The following is a 20447-nucleotide window of genomic DNA, read 5'->3' on the forward strand; positions in this document are numbered from 1 at the left end:
GCTTGCAAATTTCCCCTTCACAATACAGATCCTGAATATATGAAAAGAAGATGAGCGTTAGTGTTAGTAATACATTGTTTTCTATGGGCTTGTAAAAAAAAAAAAAAATATATATATATATATATATATATATATATTATCTGTACCTAATAATTAGGATTGGTTGCCAGCCAATCATGGGGCACATATAAACACTCAATCCTGCTACCCTATTTAATCCACAAATATATATATTTTTAGAGGGCGGGGGCAATATGACGAGAAAAAAAAGTGGCAAATTTGCCACTTTATAAACTGGCAACTATGATATTGTTAATCTCTGCTATTAGCAATTAGTATCTCCTTGTTTGAAAACCCGACCGAAAAGTACATTTTAAGGAGTTCTTCCACCGTAGACATTTAGCAAACTGTGACTTGTGTAGCGTGTGACACATGCGTTTCCTTTCTGCCGGCACAACACTTGACACAAACATCCGCGCGCCGAAAAAAAAAAGTGGCAAATTTGCCACTTTTTTTCTCGTCATATTGCCCCCGCCCTCTAAAAAAATATAGATTTCTACGTGGCTCTAATACGCCATCGTATATTTTAGATCAACAAAAGGACCAATTAATTGAGTAGCAGAATTAATCCATTCATTTTATATTCTGCTTCTCATCATTCGAGTAATGGTTGCGCTGGAGTCGAACCCAGCTGACATTGGGTGAGATGCAGGGTACACCCTGGATTGGTTGCCAGCCAATCATAGGGCACATATAAACAGATAATCCTGCTCCCCCCTATTTAATTCACCCCCATGCAAGTCTTTCAACCCTAACATGCATTTTTTTGGAATGTGAGAGGGTGAGATTTGAACCACGATCCTCAGAAATGTTAAGCAGATGTGCTAATCATGTTTTCCGCTGTGCTGCCCCACCAATGACATAATGTACCAAAAGTATTACTGCATTAATACACCTGCACCTAACAATTATTTTAATACCTATATTAATATTTACGAAAACAGATTGGCATAAAGGGGTGATGATTGGTGCAATAAAGAAATCATTAGGCTACACAATCCAGGTCAAAGTGTCAAAATTACTTTCATTGTTGTTGACATTCCAAATTTCTTTCCATTTTTCTCAGCAACTAATGCGTACGTTCATCTACTTGAAAGATGTGTACTGTAGGTGAGGTCAAGAAGAAAGAATACTGTAGTGTATAATATAATATGTATTGCAATAGTTGTTGTTTTGTGTGATGCCAATGTCGTTCGTACCAAGTGAAGTTTGTCCTCTTCAATCCAGTGACACCACCCCCTGTTATTCTTCTCACCAGTCTGTTCGCACACCATCTTGTTCCCCTCCCACCTCACCAGCGACTGTGTAGTACATGATAAAACGACAGCTCGTCAAAATTCAACGCGCGGCTCTCAATCGTTCGTTCAGCTGCTTGTATTCACCTTCATGTGCCTGTTGTCTAACCCCACCGTGAACTCCTCAAACTCTTGACCCACTCGGAATGACAGGGTGTAGTTCCTGAAGGTGCTGCACGTTTTGATGACGTAGTGGTCACCCTGCTGTTCTATCTGCTTCCTTATCTTCAGCCTCAGCGCAATCTTCCTAATGCAAGGGCTGATATCTGGGGAAAGTGAGCACGTGAACAGATAAGGTGGACTTAAGTACTGGGACACACCTCTTCTAGGGCTTATTCAAGCAGGTCTTTGTGTTTGTGCCATTTCGTTCTACATTGCATGAATAACTTTCAAGAGGAGCTTTCACATTGATTATAGTGGATATAAAAAGTCCACACACCCCTCTCCAAATGGCTGTTTTTTTGTAATAAAAAAAAAAAAAAAAGAGACTTTTTTTCTACCATAAATGTGATCTATAACCTGTCCAACGCAATTGGAAAAAAAAAAAGTATTAACCAGTTATTTACCAATTCATATTAAATGGAGTGAGCACACATGCGCCACCACCTCTGATTAACCCTGAACATATTTCTGATGTTTAAGTACGTATACATTTTTTTTTTCTAGCAGAAATATGAAGGTTTTGTACAACTGCAAACACTGGTATTTGGAACTTTTCATAAAGAACTCCCTCGAGTCATTGTGTTATTCAGTTTGGTGTCAGCAGCCATTAGAAGGAACCTAATAAATTGTCCTTAAAGGCATACAGTACTTAGATGAGTCTGTGGAGAAAACTACAAAAGAGACACAAACACACTAACATTTTGCTAAGTTTTCTTAGAGTAATTATCGTTTCACTTTCTGTATGTGCATTACTATTACATAAGTATTGTACAGGGCAGACTAAACAAAATTAAAAACAGCTGAGGCAACAAACACACCAGTTCCAGACAAAAATAATGAGCCCAGAGAAGAACTTGAAAGTATCTTACCCAATGCAATCATGTAGCCCTCAAAGTTCTCATTGCTGATGATGTCCCATGTGCCACAGAAGCTTGCAGGCATTCTTGGTGAGCCTTCGAAATAATGACCACAAACAGGAGCGGGTTTAAGGCTACTTAAGCAAAGACTTCACCCAAAAAGCAGAAAAAAATGTGTTTAGTAGCTGGCGCTATTAGAGTAGGTGTGCCCTTGCGTCAGATCACTGTAGAAGGGAGACGGTCTCATGGGTGGCAAGTTAGACTGGTCCAATTATGTACTTCCATTAGCCAAATGGTTTTGTGGCATTTTTTTTACAAGCACTCACAGCATGTCATATGCTCACAAGTTACATCTTTTTATATAATAATGACGGATTATATATATTTTTTAAACTAGACATAAGCCCTCATTACTTGTTATCTGTCAGAAGCTATGCAGTTGTTTTAGCTGGCTGCAGGCCCAAAATGCTGTAACGCGTACTTGTTTCCTTGTCTATGGCACAGGTGAAAGAGACACACCTGCCTATCGAGGACAAAAAAACAAACAAACATTGACTGTCAGTGGCATTAACTGGAGCATTCAGCTTTAGAGTATGAATAAACACCCCTGTGTTTTTTTCTTCTCTCAAGCTATGCAGGATGAAGGGTTTGCACACAGTCAGTGTCAGTGACAGATGTCATAGGCTCGAATAATCAGCTACTTAAGATGACAGCTCATTATAGCCTCCATAGAATTGTTACTGTATTACAACAATGGCACACAATTGGGTTGAGTTCTTTTGCTTTTATTTTTATTTTTGGAGTGCAAGTGTAATGAGTAACCCCCCCCCACACACACACACACAAAACAAACATCACAGCTGACTCCGGACAAAGATGCAGAATACACTCTGGACTGGTCACCAGCCAATCACAGCTGGTCACACGTACACAAATGACCATTCACGCTAACACTCACGCTTATGAACAATTTAGTCTTCAGTGCACCCAATAAGCATATTTTTGGAAGGTGAAAAGAAGCCGTGTACTGGGAGAAAACCCACATAAGCATGCGGAGAACAAACAGTACATAGGCTACTCCACCCTTTATGGAGCCGAGATTCAAATCCTGAAACTCAGAAATGTCAAGCAGAAGTTCTAACGATGTCACCCTGTTGGCCCCCAACCAAACAACAATTTCATTAATTTAAAATAGAAATGCGGAAACATGAAGTTTTGATGTGCTTGCAATAACAATAACACACTTCTGAGTTGATAAACAAAGGCAGCATTTTTATTCATTTTAGTCCAGTCCATCTACATACATGAATGGTTAAACTTTTCTTTATGAATTATTAATTATTGTTTGCGCAATGACTACAAGTTTTATGATTGATGACAGTTTGGACTCTAGAACAAATTACACCAAGTAAAATTGACCTCAATGTGGAATTTTGCTTAGATGACCCAATCAAAGGCACTAATCTATACTGGCTGTGTTCAAATTCGCAGGCTGCAGCCTCCAAAGGCCGAATTTGACGGCCAAATGACGTTGCTTCTAAAGCGCCTCAAATTCATGCAGTCTTCAAATCTGGCCTCTGTTTCCATGGAGATGTGCCCTGAGTGAAGGCTGCTTCTTCCCCAAAGTTCTAAATCCTTCCAACTACGTATACAGTGTTCACTTGTTTTCTGCTGGGGTTAGGTTCCAAAAAATACCCGCAATAAAAGAAATCTGGGAAGTAGCTTTATATTTTACATTTATTGTAAATATTTTAAGGCTCTAAAACCCATCACCACACAGTTTATACACTTTTCTCATCGAGGCATTTGCATTTCCTCACATTTCTCTTGTTTAAACAGTCTCGATGTTCAAACCTTCATAAATTTTATAAAATAGATACATTACTTAAACAAAATAAAATAAAAAAAAATGCATGCAAAATTGCACTAAGAAAATCCGCGATCCAGTGAGGCCGCGTAAAGTGAACCGCGTTATAGCGAGGGAAGACTGTATTTAATTTGTGTTATTCTAAGCTTCATTTAAAAAATAAAGTTGTTAAAAAAAAAAATTGTTTATCTTCTGTTTTTCCTCTATGTTCCGTTACAGTGTACTAAATAAAATAAAAATAAATTAAAATGCAAACACAGACAAGTTTGTGCTTGTATAACGTATTGTGGAAGTGATGTCAAGAGACAAGCAGTATTTGGCTAACTACTGCCGCCTAGCATGCTTGTAAATGATCTTAAAAACTCACTTATGCAATTTAGTGTGGACATAACGGCTGAGCTCAAATGAACTGGAGGCCTGTCCAAATTCGCCACAGTTTATGCGGTTCACGGAGGCTACATGAGGAGGAGCCTTCGACGGACCCAGCCTACAAACTTGAACACACCTTACTTACTCTACTGTTGAGTAGGCACGAGTCATCATTTCATTTCAATAAATAGTGTCAGTTCAAAGTAAAAGCACTAGTTTTTAACTGGAGGGGTCAGCTGTATATCTCTGCAGGGGTGCAAGAACCAGACCAGCGTTGTTCTGCTCGCTCTCGGCGCTGTAGAGGTGGTTGTCATGTATGTAGCGAAGCACGTCGTCCGGCAGCAGGTACCTGACGCTCTGACCGCGACGCAAGGCCCGGCGCACGTACGTTGCCGAGATGTCGTTGGCCACCCACTCGGGGACCACATGGATGTTCTTGCGCTGCTTCCACAGCATGTCCGATCGCTGGATGAACTTGTGGGGGTCGCTGCCACAACGCGTGATGCACACCAAGCCGAAGCGGCCCACTATCTCGGCTATGTCCTCTTCCTTCCATAAGTTGGGGATCCCGAAGGACTCCAGGACATCGGCGCCGCAGAGCAGCATCAGTTGAGTTGCTTCTGTAATTTGAGTAGACAGTTTAACTCCTTTCCATTACTTTGGTAGAGGTTAATCTTGCTCTCGTCAGTCCATAAAACCTTCTTCCTAAACTTTTGTGGCTTGTCTCTGTATTTCTTTGCAAAATCCAATCTGGATGATGAAATATATTGACTCCAATATCACTAGTATCAAATGGAACCAGCAACACTAGCACAGTCTATATAACTTACCTCTTTTTTTGTGATATGATGCACTCTCAACACAATTCTCTTCAATGCGTCTCTTTTTCACATACTTGACAGTGTCCACATCATCACCATCTTGTTTGGTAGTTGTTAGTTCTGAGTAGTGATGCCTGATGAAATGCAAAGCAAAAATAATTAATTCTTTGAAAAATTGACTTATGATTCATTTGTATAAAAATAGTTGGGTAAGTATTCGTGTTTGGTGATATGTCAGCTCCATGCACCTTATACACAGATCCACATACTAATTGACAATTCTAATTTGGCAGCTTGATGAGGAAGTACTGCCTTACTAGGGAAAATACAAAGGAAATATGGAATTATTAATTATTCGGACCTTGCTTTTTTCTTTACACTCTGGAATTTGTTACTCCATCCTCAGTCATCGTGGTAACAAAAGCCATATGCAGCATTGATGCAGCCATACAGGTGGGCGGGGTGAGCAGTGACTCATTTGCATGAGGAAAAACACTGCCAAAAAAACTGAGCAATTTCAACCAGAGTATTACTATTAGATGTTAAGCGTACTGGAATTGTTTATCGTTTACGTACAGTATTTTGACCAAAGAATGTCAGAGAACTGGAAAAAGTTTCAATATATGAATAGACCTTTAATCAAGTTCAAAGAATCAATCACTTTTTAACGATTAAATATTATGCCCATTCTAAATGCCGATAACATGTTCTATCAGATAAACTTTGGACAGTGAGGGTTGTCTTCAAGTCAAAGTTGTTAAATCACTAACCGAATCACTTTGGCTGTCTCCACCCACTCAGTCTGCGAGCTCTCCCACGTATCCACTGTGATCCACTCGGAGTTCTCTGTTGCCAGTCTGGCCATTTTCACACGATGGGAAGCCTCAATCAGACCCTTCTTCTTGTACCCATCCCCAACCGCAGACACAATGCCTTTCACCACTTTGTAGCGACCTTTCAAAATGTAATTTGAGTACTTTCTGTCAGAATCATCGACCCTCCCACCAAGAAATTAAAAATAATAATAATAATAATAATAATAATAATAATAATAATAAACACGAAGTTTGAAAAGACCAGAAGTTACTCAACCTGTGTCCTCCAGATAGTCCCGAGCCAGTTCAAACATTCTCAGGTGCATGTTGGTGATGGGGTTAAAGGATCCACACGCCAGAAGGACCACTCTTGTTCTCCTCTCGTGCTCCATGCTTCATTCTGAAGCAGGGTTCGCCTTCACGCTCCACTCTGAAGGGAAAATACAAGCTTATAAGTGCAGTCGAAGTGAAAAAGTCAGGGATCTTTGTATTCATCTGGGTATTGGTGCAGCATGCAGATGTCAAAATATATTTTACATTAACAATTTAAACTCCACAATGCACTTTTACCTTTTTAAAATCCATTATAAAAGTAACAATTAAGTTGAAAAAAAACAAACAAAAAAAACAGTGAAATTACAAATTCTCACAATATGCCTATTTCTGGAAAGATGAGATGAGCCTCATTACTGTACATTTTTGTAAAATAAATAAATACATAAATAAAAATATAATAATTTATATTGCAATAACATTACAACCAAAAATGTTGTCTTTTTAACCCCCCAGGAAACCGCTGGCCCGGTCCTAAAAATCCTAAAAATATTAAAGACTAAAAGTCCTAAAAATATGACTAAATAAGGCTGTTTTTATTTTATTTTTTTAAATGTATGATTTACCTTTTGATTTTGATGTTGTCTCCTAATATTGCAGTAATCAAATATGTGTTATGCTGCAACAAAATTTGTTTTGTTTCTGGAAAATTTCCATAGGTGTGAATGTGTATAGCTCAGAAAGTTTTCCAACCTGGCGTCACTCGACAATGGCAACCCCATCGAGACCGTGAATAGCAAAGGCAAAATTTAAATTTACACGATTATAAACATATAACTCTATTGCTTCATTTGTTATAACATTAATTATTCGAAATAAATAATTTCTCGGAACACAACATGATTTGGACTGCCTGCATTACAACAAACTTTCCCACTTTCCTTGAATGCAGCAACGTACCCGTGATTGTAAACACTGTTAACGTTAGCATGTTAGCTTCCTTCCTACCACCTAAAAAACAACTATAGACCTGCATCACTTGGTAGGTGGCATATAAAAATAAATAAACCTAGCGCAAATATGAAGAAATCGTAGATATGACTCCTAAAAGAAGAATGTTGGAGAAAAATTGTAAATAGGAACTGTTTTTACCAGAGAAATTCAGTGAAGTCAAGCGACGGCGTTCGATCGGCCGACCAACTTCCGGGGATGACGTATATGGACAATTTTGCCATTGTGAATGCTGATTGGCTGAGCCGACCAGGAAGAAGTCGCGAACCGCTCCCGCATTTTTGAGCTACGTTCACAATGTCAACCAAACACAAAGGAATCACACAAGAACAAACACTTCGGGGAATAGTTTGAACTGCGTCGAGAAGTCCATGTCGGGTTTCGGTCGGAAAGCCTTATGAACTGCGAATGAATATTTATTTCCGTTAATTGCGCTACGGATCCAACTGTTTACACATCTGGTCCTGGTGAGCTGTTATCTCATTTTTAGCAAGCTATCTAATTGTTCAGCTACGTAAATTCAGAACACCACTCAGTTAAATCCTTGAATTCGATTTGTCGCGCTCTTTAACATGTACTCCACGGTAACGAGTAGTCCCTGTTGTACGTTAATTTGACGCGTAATAAACAAATTCTTATCACGTGTTACAATAGATTCGGGGAGGAACTGGTAGAGAATGGCTTCCCGTGGCAAATCAGAAACTGGCAAACTGAGAAAGAATATGGAGGAGCAACTTGACAGACTGATGCAGCAGCTGCAGGATCTGGAAGAATGCAGGTGGTGTATGGAGACAGAGTACACTAAACGTTTGATTTACTGGCATAGTATATTAGAGCAGGTGCAAGTTAGTTCGTCTGCCTGTTAGCTAATAGGTTATGGGTTCGAATGTCTGATCCGGCCTTCCTGTGTAGAATTTGCATGTACTCCAGCTTCATTCCACATGCCCAAAACATGCATGTTAGGTTCATTGAAGACTACTGTCCGTGAGTGTGAACGGTTGTTTGTCTATGTGTGCCCGGTGCCTAGCAACCATCCCAAGGTGTACCCCGCTTAAAAGTTTGGATGAATACAAGCGTTGTATGAATGTATGCTATAAGAAAAAGACAAAGAGTCATGTTTTGTGAAAATGTCTTTATTGCAGGGAAGAGCTCGATGAAGAAGAATATGAGGAGACAAAGAAGGAGACATTGGAGCAGCTGAGTGAGTTCAACGACTCCCTGAAGAAGATCATGACAGGAGACATGACTCTTGTGGATGAACTCAGCGGCATGCAGTTGGTATGCGCAGCGAACACACTCAACAACTTTTGTCTTGTCTTGTGACTTAAAGCTATTTTTATTTACTTTTTATTCAGGCCATCCAGGCTGCCATCAGTCAAGCGTTCAAAACTCCAGAGGTGATCCGACTTTTCGCTAAGAAGCAGCCAGGACAGCTCAGAACCAGACTGGCAGAGGTTTGAATGTCATTTTTTTAATTTATTTTTTATTATTTATGTATGTATTTATTTATTTTTATTCTGTTGCCTTGCGCAGTTTCCATCTGACCTAGTTTGAGTGATATTATTGTCCACAGATGGACCGTGACGTCATGGTGGGGAAGCTGTCTCGGGATGAGTACACGCAGCAGAAGATGGAGGTGCTCACAGCACTGAGGAAGCTGGGAGAGAAGGTGACTGAAATGAGCATTAGTGTCGGCTTTGCCTCATCACGATAACTACTGCTGACCTTCAGTGTAAAATATCTTCCTTTGTTGATAGCTCACAACAGAGGACGAATCTTTCCTGGCTGAAAATGCCACAGCTAATTTGAGACACTTTGAAAAAGTCACAACAGGTGAGTAAATGACATTTCTAATAGCTAAAACTGAAATGAAACTACACTTGTTTATTTTTTTTCGCCATTCTTCTTTTCTAGGGTCTGAAGATAAAATATTGGCTTTAGCGAGTTCTGGTGTAAAAACCAAAGCGTAGCCTCCATCATTTTCAAAAAATAGATTTTAACATGTGTTTTGAGAGAAAAAAACAAAACAAAGTGACGGTTGCACTTGTAAATAATGAATGCACTTGTGGTTGTTTCCTAGATGCTTTTAAACAGTATTCTTTTATAGCCCTTAGTGTATTAAATGTGTATGCTTTTCTAGGTACTACAATTTGAGTTTGAGTGTTAAAAAAAGTTGCACTAAAAATGTGTAAAAACAATTTTGTTTTGTTATCATCTTAGACAAAAACATGAATGTACAAGATGTTTACTGTCAATGTGTGTGTGTTGCGTGATGTTTATCAAGTGGCCTTCTTATTGGAAGTATCATGTGACGTGTACGGTCCATGCGAGTATTTGGACCGCGGAAAGAGCATTTACCATCTAAAAAAATAGCAATCTTACAAAAAACAAAACAATAACAAATGAATGCCTTTTTACATACTTTGGTCAGATCAGACTTTTCTATTATTCCGTCTTCGGTCTTAATAATTAGTTATCATAAAAATATGACTTTCTCATAAAGCACGACATTTATATTACTACTTAAGCTTATGACTGTTTCAAATTCCATCTTCTTGTATTGTGACTATTGTAAAATTGTGACTTTATTGTGGTTGTATAACTATTTCAAAAATATTTTTATAGAAGCCCTGATACTCTGTATTGTACAAGACGTTTAATGTGTTGTTTGCATACAGTATGAAGAATCTTTAGGTGTAAATGGACATCACCTTGGATTCTGACTGAGCATATTTCTCTGTTTTATCCCAAATTATTAAATTTCATTTTATCTGCTTATTGTGCCTCCATTTTTTTGCAGCTATATAATTATATAATAGCTGTTATATTTATATAACATGATAAAAACATAAATCATTTAAATAAAAATCGGTCATACCAGAGATGGTCATTATTAAAGGTCCCAAGCTGTAAAAAAAGTCTATTTAAATTAGACAATTTTAGAAAATCCATTCTGAATTTTTTTTAAATTGTCTAATTTGTGCAGATTTATGATCATGAAAAAGTTTCTTATACATATATCTGTATATCTTTACTTGAAGCAGTGCAGAAAAAAAATGCTCTGAAATGAAAGGAATAGACTGCTGGGAATAATAATAATGATAATAATAATACAATTCCAGAGAACAAATATTAGAATTTAGGTTGTAGTTCAGAGAAGGCCTTGCTACCTGTTAGCTCACCACCGCTATTTATTTTACTAAAAAGAAATCAGGCAGCTGACAAAGGAAAAAAAAAAAATCAAACTGCGAAATTCCATATCATTCTCCTTTATTTTGTCCACGAGCAAGCATCAACTTGACTACAGTTTGCCTGTCTATTGGTAGTAGAAAAGTGAGAGCAGCTCCAACAAGCACAAAGGAACCTTCCACCACCAACTCGCAAAACATTTCCACATTTTGAGCAACTGTCAAAGAAAACAAAAACAAACAAAAAATGGTATCGTGGATGTGTGAAAGAGAAGAAAAAGTGGATCACGTCTCCTGCACTCCAGTCTCACGCGTCTCAGTCTTCATCCAACGTTAAAACCCTCTTGGCGTTATTATGTTTCTTTGTAATCAACTGAGACATTCAATTTTGCGGCGTGTGATGGGTTGCTCATTGGGGCTCATCGCATATCTGATTTGTTTCTGTGCACACGCACACACAAACGTGATTTTTCCTTAACAAAAAAAAAAACAAAAAATAAAAAAATAAAGGCGACAAACACACACGCGCGCACATATTGGACACTGACGTATGCTGCCAAAGCTTTGTCATTACATCCTGTACATCTGGTTAAAGGTGGATTTAATACAATATAGATACACAATGGCTCTACATTAAGCTACACATCAACATGGACACATCGACGGTGTGTAAAATCAAAACTAGCCGCGCTCTGCATATTTAGACGGACTCTATAACTTTAGTAAGAAACCGAGCAGTTTACAGTTACAAATTAACAACAACAACTGAAAACGCCATTAACACAAGCGGGGCTTTGTTACATCTGCTCATTGCACTGTGACCAGCAAATGGCACTCCCATCATCAGGCCTGCAGGGGGTGCCACGGAGGGGACTTCGCACAAAAATAATTCAAAGCGTATTTGCATGCAAAATGACATTCTTCTAATCATTATTAGCCTCTTTATCTCGAAAGATATTGCATCAGAGCCATAACAGACGATCGGGCATTTAACCCGCTTTGCCTTTTACACAAAATCCAATGAAGCAGAATAGTGCCGCAAAGGTGACATTCAGCAATCAGACACAAACTTTGAAGGTGTAAAATTGTCAGGTCGAATTCATGCCTCCCATTCCAGAGATACCGACCCTCCTGATTTCCCAAAGGCGGGAATCACCACAGCTCTCAACATTTAATTTTTCCCAAAATAATTCATGTAAAAAAAAAATATATATATATATATATTTTTTTTTTTTTACATCATTCTCATAAAATTGGTACTTTTTCCCCCGGTAACAGCTGTGAATTACCGGTAACGCCACATAAAAATAAGTAACGAAACAGGATTGAGGATTGTGACTTGTTCTGAAAATGATTTCCTAGTATGTAATGTATCATCTATCTCTGCCATCGACAATAGTGACAGTCCGAACAAAGGCTAGCTCTTCCAATAGGTGGTAAAAGGTCCAATTACCTTATAACCTGTTGCCATTCATACAACAGAATAGCTTTGTGCTCAGCTAAACTGGCACACATTTCCCATTGCGATAATTTGTGAGTACACTGAGACAAGGGCATTTATTTCAGTATTTAGTGGCATTTTGATTGATCAATCGTGCTGCAAAATTTTTCAATTTAAAAAGTTTCAAAACACAGTATTACACGTCTGTAATGTCCGGGGATCGACCTCTGAGTGCCACCTGGGCCTTCCGGGAAATGGGGAGGGTTGGCATCATTCATCTGTCTGCCAGTGCCGTTTATACAGAAGCGAATGGCAGTTTGAACAAGCAGTGTACAGTAAAAGGGCCCAAATCTGCTCCTTTGCTCATGTGAGTGAAAGGTACATTTGGAGAACAGCATATACATTTACTAAATGTAAACAAGCTATGCAGTCTTATTGTCCAATATTCAGTCCAACAACACCCAACTGTTACTACTTGGAGATAAATGCTTTAATGTCAGTTCACAAAACAGCTGTGCACCGTGGATAATTTGCTTTACAGGTGACAAGACGCTTTACTTGGAGCTGGCCAGCTCCTTTGTGAGTTATGCTGAGGATGGTTGCCTTTCCGAGCTGCTCACGGTCCGCCCGTCTTAGCAACCGCCATCCATCTGCACGCTTTACAACAGTGAGGTCAAGCAGGAATGAAAGGGATGCGTGTGCAAGCAAAACGAAGCGAGTGTCCTCTGTGCACAGAGGAGAACACAAACGGCTAAAAAAAGAAAACTTCTTTAGAACACGGGTCATGAAAGCTGACACTTTTGTACACATTTTTAGCGACATGCTACAACCTGCGTGACACAAATAGTAAGCATTTGTAGATATTGGACCCTGTGGCGGAGGCCTTCACAAGCACATTGACTAATTACATGGTTTCTTAATATTTACATCTTTAAAAAGCAATGGATCTCTCTACACGTATGACTTTTTCATGCACTAAAAACGTTAAAAAGCAAAGTAAAGAAAAACAAGCGAACGCTGGTCTAGTTGCTAAAAGCGTTAATTCAAGTCACTGGCCTACAAGAGGGGGTTTTCAGCTGCAGAAACAAATCTAGAAAAAATGATTCCGAAGCCTTGTGTGGGAGGGAAAAAAAAAAAAAGTGCACGGTTGGCTTCCTCACACACTGGAAAAGAAATTTTGGCCAAGATTTCCTGTGAATGCAAATAGAATAAATTAAGTAAAAGAAGCCGCTGATGACTACACAACACCGAGTACGGCCACTAAAATGACAAAAGGGAAACCTTGACCAGTTTTTTTTTTTTTTTTAAACTTCATCATGGATCCTTGCATTCATCTTGTGAGAATGAACATCTGAGTGAGTGCAAATTAGTGATGTGTATGTGTGTTGTGTGCATTTGTGCGTGTGTTGTTCTAGTAAGTGAGGGTGGAGTCATCCCATTCCAGCTGCTGCTGTCTGCTGGCCCCCTGCTGGTCCTCCTGTTCGCCACCCTCGTCATCCTCGCTGCTCTCCGACTCGGCGCTCGTGATGTCGTCTTCCTCCTCTCCGTCCTCGCTCTCCTCCTCTTCTTCCTCCTCCTCCTCACTGCTGTGCTGGTCTTCGTACGTCTGCATACATCAACAGGCATCTGTGAAACCTTCGGAGGCTGCGCTTGTGCTTTACATCCAAGTAATTTAAAGGAGCTTACGTTCAAAAATTCACCTATAAGTAGACTAAGCCAATTCTTGTATTTTTGCAGGGTGATGGCAAAATTAAATATGACAGATTCTGGTGGGCAGACCTCCACCAAATTCAAAAATCAACATTGGATCTGCACCAAATTGTATATACAGTAATATCTACCTCTTTCTGAAATACCTTAAACTGCCACAAGATGGCACAAAAATCCTGTCTAAGCATGTCTTGCTCAATTTGGGTGGCAAGAAACGACTTTGAAATGACGGGATAATGGGATGATGGAGGAGGAGCGTCAGTAAATCAAGCCAAAACCTTGTCTAATACACAAGCACTCAGTTGAACAGATGTATTATTGTTGCATCATTTGCGGATATTAAAGATATAAATGCAAGCAAACGTTAGCTTAGCTTGCTCCAAAAGAAAGAAAAAAGTGAACCTTTAATACTAATTACATTGAAATTTTGGAAAAACATATTCGCTGTAGACCTTTGCAAGCTATTAGGTTTTGATTAGGTTTTCATTGAACTTTAAATAAAGTAAAAATTTTACTTAACAATAACATGTTCTTTGTAGTCTCCACAAGTCTAAACACGTTTTTTTTTCTGATTATCATTGTGTTTATGAAATATGAATTAACTCATTCACTGCCAAACATTTTAGAAAATTTTAAAATTTTCAATACTCACGTGATATTACATTAAATAATTATATATAAACCGAATCTACCAAATGACAGAATAGACTCCCTACTTTTTGTCCCATCCCGTTCTTTTATAATTGACAGTAGAAAAATGTAGGTTTGCCAAAATACAGCCATTTCTCCCATGGACTCTGAAACTGTGTTTATTTCGTAAAAAATGGGACAATGATGTCATCTACCGGTGGTTGGGCATCAGTAAAGTTGTTTCCAAGTTTGATATTTACAGTGGAGCATGCTCAGATTCGCCCCCATTTAGCACCGCTCTAAAAAATACAATTGACAAGTATACTTGTCAAAGGCAGTGAATGAGGCATCAAAATCCACCCATTTTTATCCATCTCAGGTGGTGGCCATTTTGCCACTTGCTGTCGACTGAAAATGACATCACAGTTGCTCAGGTATCAACCAATCACAATTTAGTGTGAACATCACATGGCCGTGACTGGTCATTAATCTCATTCATGAGCAACTGTGATGACCATTTTCAGTCAACAAGTGACGAAATGGCCGCTGTGTGAAATGGCTAAAAATGATTGTCATAGATTCTTAATTTATATTCATATATGACGATGGGAGTTCCCTTCACCTCATGTATGTCTAAATTAAAATAAAAACCTGTAATTTTCAATTTATTTTAACAAACATGCTTAATGGCATTTCAACAAAGTACAAAACCGTTTTTTTTTGTTTTTTTTTTGTTTTTGTTTGATATGAATATTTTTCCCTTTTACTGCAAATGAATATCAGCTCCAAATATTGGTTGTCGGGCTCCTTGACTACTAATTATCAGTAAACATATCATTAAATAGGTCAGGAAAGCATGTGAGCTCTCTGACTGGCTGTGTGTGCGAGTCTTTTATGCAAATCAGCAAGGTATCGTTCCATAAATAACCCCGCTCCCCTTCCCTAGCAGCCTGTCAATCATGGCAGCTCAGTGAAAAAGTAGGCCGCCTGCAACACCATCAAGCAGAGAGCATTAGCAGGTAGACAGCTGTCTTCCTACCGACATTTTTTTCTTACCTCCATGGGGTTGACGGTGATGGTGAGGGCCGAGTCGTCCCAGTCCATCTCGTTCTCCTTGCCGTTCTCCTGGTCCCTCATGGTGCGCTGGTGTGCGGCCCGGATCCGGAACACGCCCAGAATGATCATGAAAACCAGGAAACTGACGCAGACGACGATGACGATGGTGGCCGCACTGGGAACCACTGCAGACACAAACACGTATGCAATGATGCCTGTTTTATGCCAACTCCAGGTAAGACAAAGCCCTGGTTAGCCCCATATTAGCATTATCGAGGCCGTCTCGTGCATTGGCAGGCTTAGCTAGCCCGACAGCCTGGAAGATTATTGGAAGCGGGAAATAAATGGCGGTGCACAGATGTTGCAGGCTGCACTCAAGTGTAATCCCTAAACATATGCCATTAAAAATAAAAAATAAAAAGGGGAGGTGGGGACAAACAAACACTGACTCCTATATGTCCTACTTGTAGCTAACAGACTGTAATCCAGCTCCAAGATGGAACACCAGAAACCACGTGTGTCTCACTAAACACTAAAAATGAGATTTTTAGACTGCATCCTTTCCTTTCTTATACTCTGAACCCAACTGAATTCCAGATGGGTCGCCCATTTCAATAAAATGGCTGCTTTATTTTTCCTCTCGGGAAAAAGAGAGGTGCCACTAGGGGTCAGTGAATATCTTTGCTACTATGTCGGTAAGAAGACTTAATGAGGTTTTAACGAGTGAAGCTGGGCATGTTGCGATACCTGACGCCTGGTGAGCGTTGACAAGGTTGTGACCAGACAAGTCCACAGAGGCCTGATGCACAGGGTTGATGAAGTTGGGCTGCACCATAGCACTGTTGAAATGCTCCATGGCGCTGGCTGTGTGGATTACATTCACCTGGAGAGGATATGCACAACCAACACATGTAAACTCTTTGAAGGCATCATAGTTAGTAGATAAAACAAAGTTCAGTCCTACCTCGACCTTGAAGTCATTGCTGATGTAGCGCCCGTTGAGCTCTGAGCACACCAGTTTGAATTTCCTGTCAAAGAGCGCCTCCGTGTGCCAGTTCTTGTAACGGATGAGATGCAGGACTTGCTCGTAGTTGGCCATGGTGTTGACGCCTGGAGCACAGTGAGTTACATGTCTTAAAAATGCAAACGGCAGCTGGCTGAAGAAAAGGGCTACTGTCCATACCTGTGATGACGAGGCCAAGGTGGGAGGCGCTCATCTCAAGGCCGCGTTGCTGCAGCTGCTCCATGTCCACCTCCAGGCCCTCGTGCTCTGAGTCCAGTTCATCTCCCACCACGGTCACTTCGCACGTGTCCAGGTTGTGCATGATCTCCTCGGACACAACTGTCTCTTGGACTAAATGGACAACGTTGAGGATTTTTAGTTTAGTTAAAGACATAAAAGTCAAATAGTTCCCTTCAGAGTGCTTCATTTCAAACAGCAGAAATGATAGCACTGTTTAAACTAAATGTGATTCGACTTTTTGTAGCAGACATCATGGCGCGTGTTGCACGGTGCTCAGGAGTACCCTTTGTAACAAGTAGATTAAAGTTTGCATCAAGGCATCTTTCTGGAGCATTTTTTGATTTTGCACAACTTTTCCTCCAAGTAATACTAGGTCATCAAAGTTAGGAAAGGAATGTGAAGTTCCTTAAAAAAAAAAAAAAAAAAAAAAAACTGAATCCAGAGAGGCTTGAGGGAGTGGTGAGTGAATAATTTGATATATGACCCAAATTGAGAAAATGTAGCCATTTTCAAACAAAACTAACTCCTTTTTCTGAATATCAAACACTGCAAGCATTAAAAACAATTAACCATATATGCAGTTCCCAAGAGCTTTCTGCTAGTACTAGCCAAAAGTTCAGAAACACCTTCTCTGCACACGAGAAAGTGTCCACACATATATTACTGAATATGGTGTGTAATGTGTATAATATTCCAGTAGATTGGACAGATTTGTCACTGCTGAGGCTAGAACCAGTAGCTCATACTAGTTATGGAAACATGTCAGCTGCCTTTTATACAGAAAAGCATCATCTCATGTTTTAGAACAGTTGCAGCTTATGAGTTGTTCAATGCACAGCTTTAGTACAGTCATCAGTGTGTGTTTATTTTTTGAAAACTCCAGGTATCTGTGTCACAGTAGTACAAGTGTGTACATTTTAAATGTAAAATGATATGTTAATGTAAATCCATCCATCCATTTTCTTGACCGCTTATTCCTCACAAGGGTCGCGGGGGCTGCTGGCGCCTATCTCAGCTGGCTCTGGGCAGTAGGCAGGGGACACCCTGGACTGGTTGCCAGCCAATCGCAGATGTTAATGTTAATGTAAATAAAACACATTATTATTTAATTCCTGAACTGTTGCAGCATATAACCATATTTATAGTTTCAAATATTTCAAATGTGTATGGGTGATACAATTAAATGAAGTCATGGATACGTGTTCTATGCTTAATTAGTAGCACATGAAACTTTTTCCAGTTTCTGTTTCAACCACTGTGTAAATGTATTGTCTCCTGATCTCAGCTTATGTACAGTACAAAGCTAACAGATGGTGAGCCTCCATTGGCCCCTCCAATCAAGGAGTAAACAACTTAGCTGTCACTCACTCTGTCCAATCCCTTTGGCTACATGGCATAATCCTCCCACCACGCCGTGATTGAACCCATCTATTAGCAGTGTATTTACCCGTTATCACTGTTTTGTATCGCTTTCAGGGATCACATGAGTCCCTCAATGAGTGTGATGCAATTTTGGAGAGAAATAAAAACCCAATGCCAAAAAGGAGAGTACGGGAATATAAAAAGCTAATGATGAATTCCAGTGTGCATTTCTCCCACCTGTGGGGTCATCGTCCGCTCCCTCTGTGGCTTCGGGCTCCGTGTCAGCCTCCACCTCACGGGTGATGGTGCTCACGATGCGCAGCTCGGGGAAAAGCGCCACACCTTCTTGGCTCTCAAATTCGGCAGCACTGCGGGCAAAGTGGTCGATGCCGCTCAGGCTGATCTTGGGCTCCTCGGGCTGCAGCACCATCACGTAACCTTCGGCATCCGGCATGGTCACGCAGGAATCCTCGTTGAAGCATCTACATAGATACAGTAAGTGCTTTTTAGTGTCCCTGTGAGTGAATTTCAGTTAGAGGCAAGACAAAATCAGTGCTACCTGGAATGTCTTCACAACAAGGGAATAGCCTATACTTTATGTTTTGGTTTGTACATTTCTATAGTGAGTGCAAATTGTTTTTGATCTGCCAAAAAACTAACAATAAATAATAGAAATTTGGCATACATCATTTAGAATGATGGTAAATACAAAAAGTGACAGAATTTCTCATGTAGTGTGTCCATACATGAAAGCCTGTTTAATGCAGCACTAAATCAGCAGTGCCGTTGTTCTCTAACCGCACAACAATTTGTCAATTCTCTTTGTTGTGGTTAGACTTGTCCTCAGTTTCACCTCAACAATCCTCCCTCTAACTTAAAACCAGAAAATCATTTCTGTAACAATGACAGAGAGGAATCTAGCAATGGCCGCAGTGTTTGTAGCTGCTGCTCACTTGACAGTGGTGGAGATGCGAAGGTGTCTGATGCCGGGTGTCGGGAACTGGCGGGAGTTCAAGTAGGAGATGTGCTGCATGACCTTGTCAAAAGCATCGATATCGTCTCCCTCAACAGTCAGAGAGGACTGGTTGGGGTTAAACTCCACCTGGAAGAGTAAACAAGATGACATTTGAGCTACTACAGACATGTCAAGACAAATGCACAAGATTAGTTGCGATGAGCCAAGTTAGGATTGTGTGGTTTGCTCTGCCCTGCTCACCTTGACCGTGGAAGCTACCTCCTCAGGCAGCTGCACATCCAGGCCCTCCTTGCATGTGTACAAGCAGTCAATCACCTTCTTGTTCTCCAACTTGCCTGAGCGAATCATCAGCCCTGCAAGGTTTCCATGGAAAAACTGGGCCATGCGTGCGTTTCCACCTGTGCACGTCACCACAGTGATAAAGAGGATAAAACAAAGAGACACAGACAGTGAGGACTTAAGAGTCAGTTTTTCGGCCAGAATATTGGTACATGCCGTGTCAAGGTACAAATGCAGTCTGAAGTTCATGCAAGTTAGTGCGCGTGCCCACATGAGGCTTGTTCAGACACCAAAATAATGGGTGATCTTAACCATACACACATGCAATGTCCTGTTAACTGTACTGCTGGTTTACTGCATAACATAACAAACTTAAAGATGAAATTATCAAAACATTAAACAATGCATCCTGAGGGACTGGGATTTACCAGACAGGTGTGTGTATCCATCCTCATGAGATGAAGTAGTCAAGTGTATCAATCTAGTGCCTCTGTGTAAGTATGAATCACTGTTACCTGACTTGGATTGACATCCATTTCCGCTGTCAAGGTCATGCTATGAAAGACGAGGCTGCACTGAGCTGTGCGTTTTGTGCTTATCCCATGTTGACTTCAGTTAATCTTGTGCATAAGGTTTAGTTAATGAGGATGATGTAAAAATGATACTCAGACAGCAATAAGTCATGGCCCTGTCCACATGGCAACATGCTTGAAAACAAAATGTGAAAATAAATGTCTCAGCGACTAGAATGTTTAGAAAGCATTCTGGTCGAAGCGGCATGAGGATGCAGTAAACGTGGTGGGACATGGTGGACACATGGAAGTATCTGAGAAGGGAAAGATTTTGGGCAACCTGAGGAAGACTCAGAGACTGTCTCAGTGTCATTGTCATGTCCCGAGTTTTCTGTAGAGGACAGGAAAAAGAGACGGGAGAGACATGGAGGAAGGTTGAGGATCTGCTAGAGGGATTCGCTCTACACTGGAGGTTACGCTGCATCATGAGTAAGTAATAATTTGCAAACATTGCATTATT

General features: G+C 40.1%; 3 protein-coding genes across 8 annotated transcripts in view; 1 reads left to right on the forward strand and 2 right to left on the reverse strand.

Moving 5' to 3' along the window:
- Nucleotides 1-2401: 2401 nt before the first annotated feature.
- On the reverse strand, nucleotides 2402-8507 carry nmnat1 (nicotinamide nucleotide adenylyltransferase 1). Of its 3 annotated transcripts, XM_077514737.1 has the most exons (6): nucleotides 7672-8502; nucleotides 6524-6676; nucleotides 6202-6385; nucleotides 5441-5565; nucleotides 4960-5230; nucleotides 2402-2470 (listed from the first exon to the last, which is right to left on the reverse strand). In XM_077514737.1, the coding sequence occupies exons 2-6, from the start codon at nucleotides 6636-6638 to the stop codon at nucleotides 2416-2418; spliced, it is 750 nt and encodes a 249-aa protein (XP_077370863.1). In that variant the 5' UTR covers nucleotides 6639-6676; nucleotides 7672-8502; the 3' UTR covers nucleotides 2402-2415. The 3 variants fall into 3 exon arrangements, with proteins under 3 accessions (XP_077370863.1, XP_077370862.1, XP_077370864.1); XM_077514736.1 differs by lacking the exon at nucleotides 2402-2470 and having other exon boundaries at nucleotides 3619-5230; nucleotides 7672-8498; XM_077514738.1 differs by lacking the exons at nucleotides 2402-2470; nucleotides 4960-5230 and adding an exon at nucleotides 5793-5938 and having other exon boundaries at nucleotides 7672-8507.
- On the forward strand, nucleotides 7761-10308 carry lzic (leucine zipper and CTNNBIP1 domain containing). Its single transcript, XM_077514739.1, has 7 exons — nucleotides 7761-7997; nucleotides 8185-8308; nucleotides 8673-8808; nucleotides 8886-8984; nucleotides 9104-9199; nucleotides 9288-9363; nucleotides 9445-10308. Exons 2-7 carry the CDS (start codon nucleotides 8208-8210, stop codon nucleotides 9498-9500), a joined length of 564 nt encoding a protein of 187 aa, XP_077370865.1. The 5' UTR covers nucleotides 7761-7997; nucleotides 8185-8207; the 3' UTR covers nucleotides 9501-10308.
- Nucleotides 10309-10783: 475 nt separating this feature from the next.
- The window catches only part of clstn1 (calsyntenin 1), a 31118-nt gene continuing 21454 nt past the window's right edge, over nucleotides 10784-20447 (reverse strand). For 2 of the 4 annotated variants that reach the window (XM_077514741.1, XM_077514742.1), the window contains 9 exons: nucleotides 20268-20318; nucleotides 19377-19534; nucleotides 19114-19262; nucleotides 18398-18642; nucleotides 16739-16909; nucleotides 16520-16665; nucleotides 16303-16438; nucleotides 15556-15740; nucleotides 10784-13765 (listed from right to left, as the gene is read on the reverse strand). In XM_077514741.1, coding sequence (XP_077370867.1) covers nucleotides 13571-13765; nucleotides 15556-15740; nucleotides 16303-16438; nucleotides 16520-16665; nucleotides 16739-16909; nucleotides 18398-18642; nucleotides 19114-19262; nucleotides 19377-19534; nucleotides 20268-20318 — 1436 coding nt within the window. In that variant the 3' untranslated portion in view covers nucleotides 10784-13570. The remainder of the gene's footprint in view (nucleotides 13766-15555; nucleotides 15741-16302; nucleotides 16439-16519; nucleotides 16666-16738; nucleotides 16910-18397; nucleotides 18643-19113; nucleotides 19263-19376; nucleotides 19535-20267; nucleotides 20319-20447) is intronic. The other 2 variants (XM_077514743.1, XM_077514744.1) reach the window with 1 other exon arrangement.

This window comes from Festucalex cinctus, chromosome 2 (genome assembly GCF_051991245.1).
Source record: "Festucalex cinctus isolate MCC-2025b chromosome 2, RoL_Fcin_1.0, whole genome shotgun sequence".
Classification (NCBI taxonomy): domain Eukaryota; kingdom Metazoa; phylum Chordata; class Actinopteri; order Syngnathiformes; family Syngnathidae; genus Festucalex; species Festucalex cinctus.

Excerpts from the sequence above, each read along its gene's own strand:
- nmnat1 (XM_077514736.1), bottom strand. The coding sequence starts at position 6,638 with ATGGAGCACGAGAGGAGAACAAGAGTGGTCCTTCTGGCGTGTGGATCC. Across the intron at positions 5,566-6,201 it reads GAGACAGCCAAAGTGATTCG|GCATCACTACTCAGAACTAA; the intron begins GTTAGTGATTTA and ends GCATTTCATCAG. Across the intron at positions 5,231-5,440 it reads ATCATATCACAAAAAAAGAG|AAGCAACTCAACTGATGCTG; the intron begins GTAAGTTATATA and ends CTCAAATTACAG.
- lzic (XM_077514739.1), top strand. The coding sequence starts at position 8,208 with ATGGCTTCCCGTGGCAAATCAGAAACTGGCAAACTGAGAAAGAATATG. Across the intron at positions 8,309-8,672 it reads CAGGATCTGGAAGAATGCAG|GGAAGAGCTCGATGAAGAAG; the intron begins GTGGTGTATGGA and ends TCTTTATTGCAG. Across the intron at positions 9,200-9,287 it reads TGAGGAAGCTGGGAGAGAAG|CTCACAACAGAGGACGAATC; the intron begins GTGACTGAAATG and ends CTTTGTTGATAG.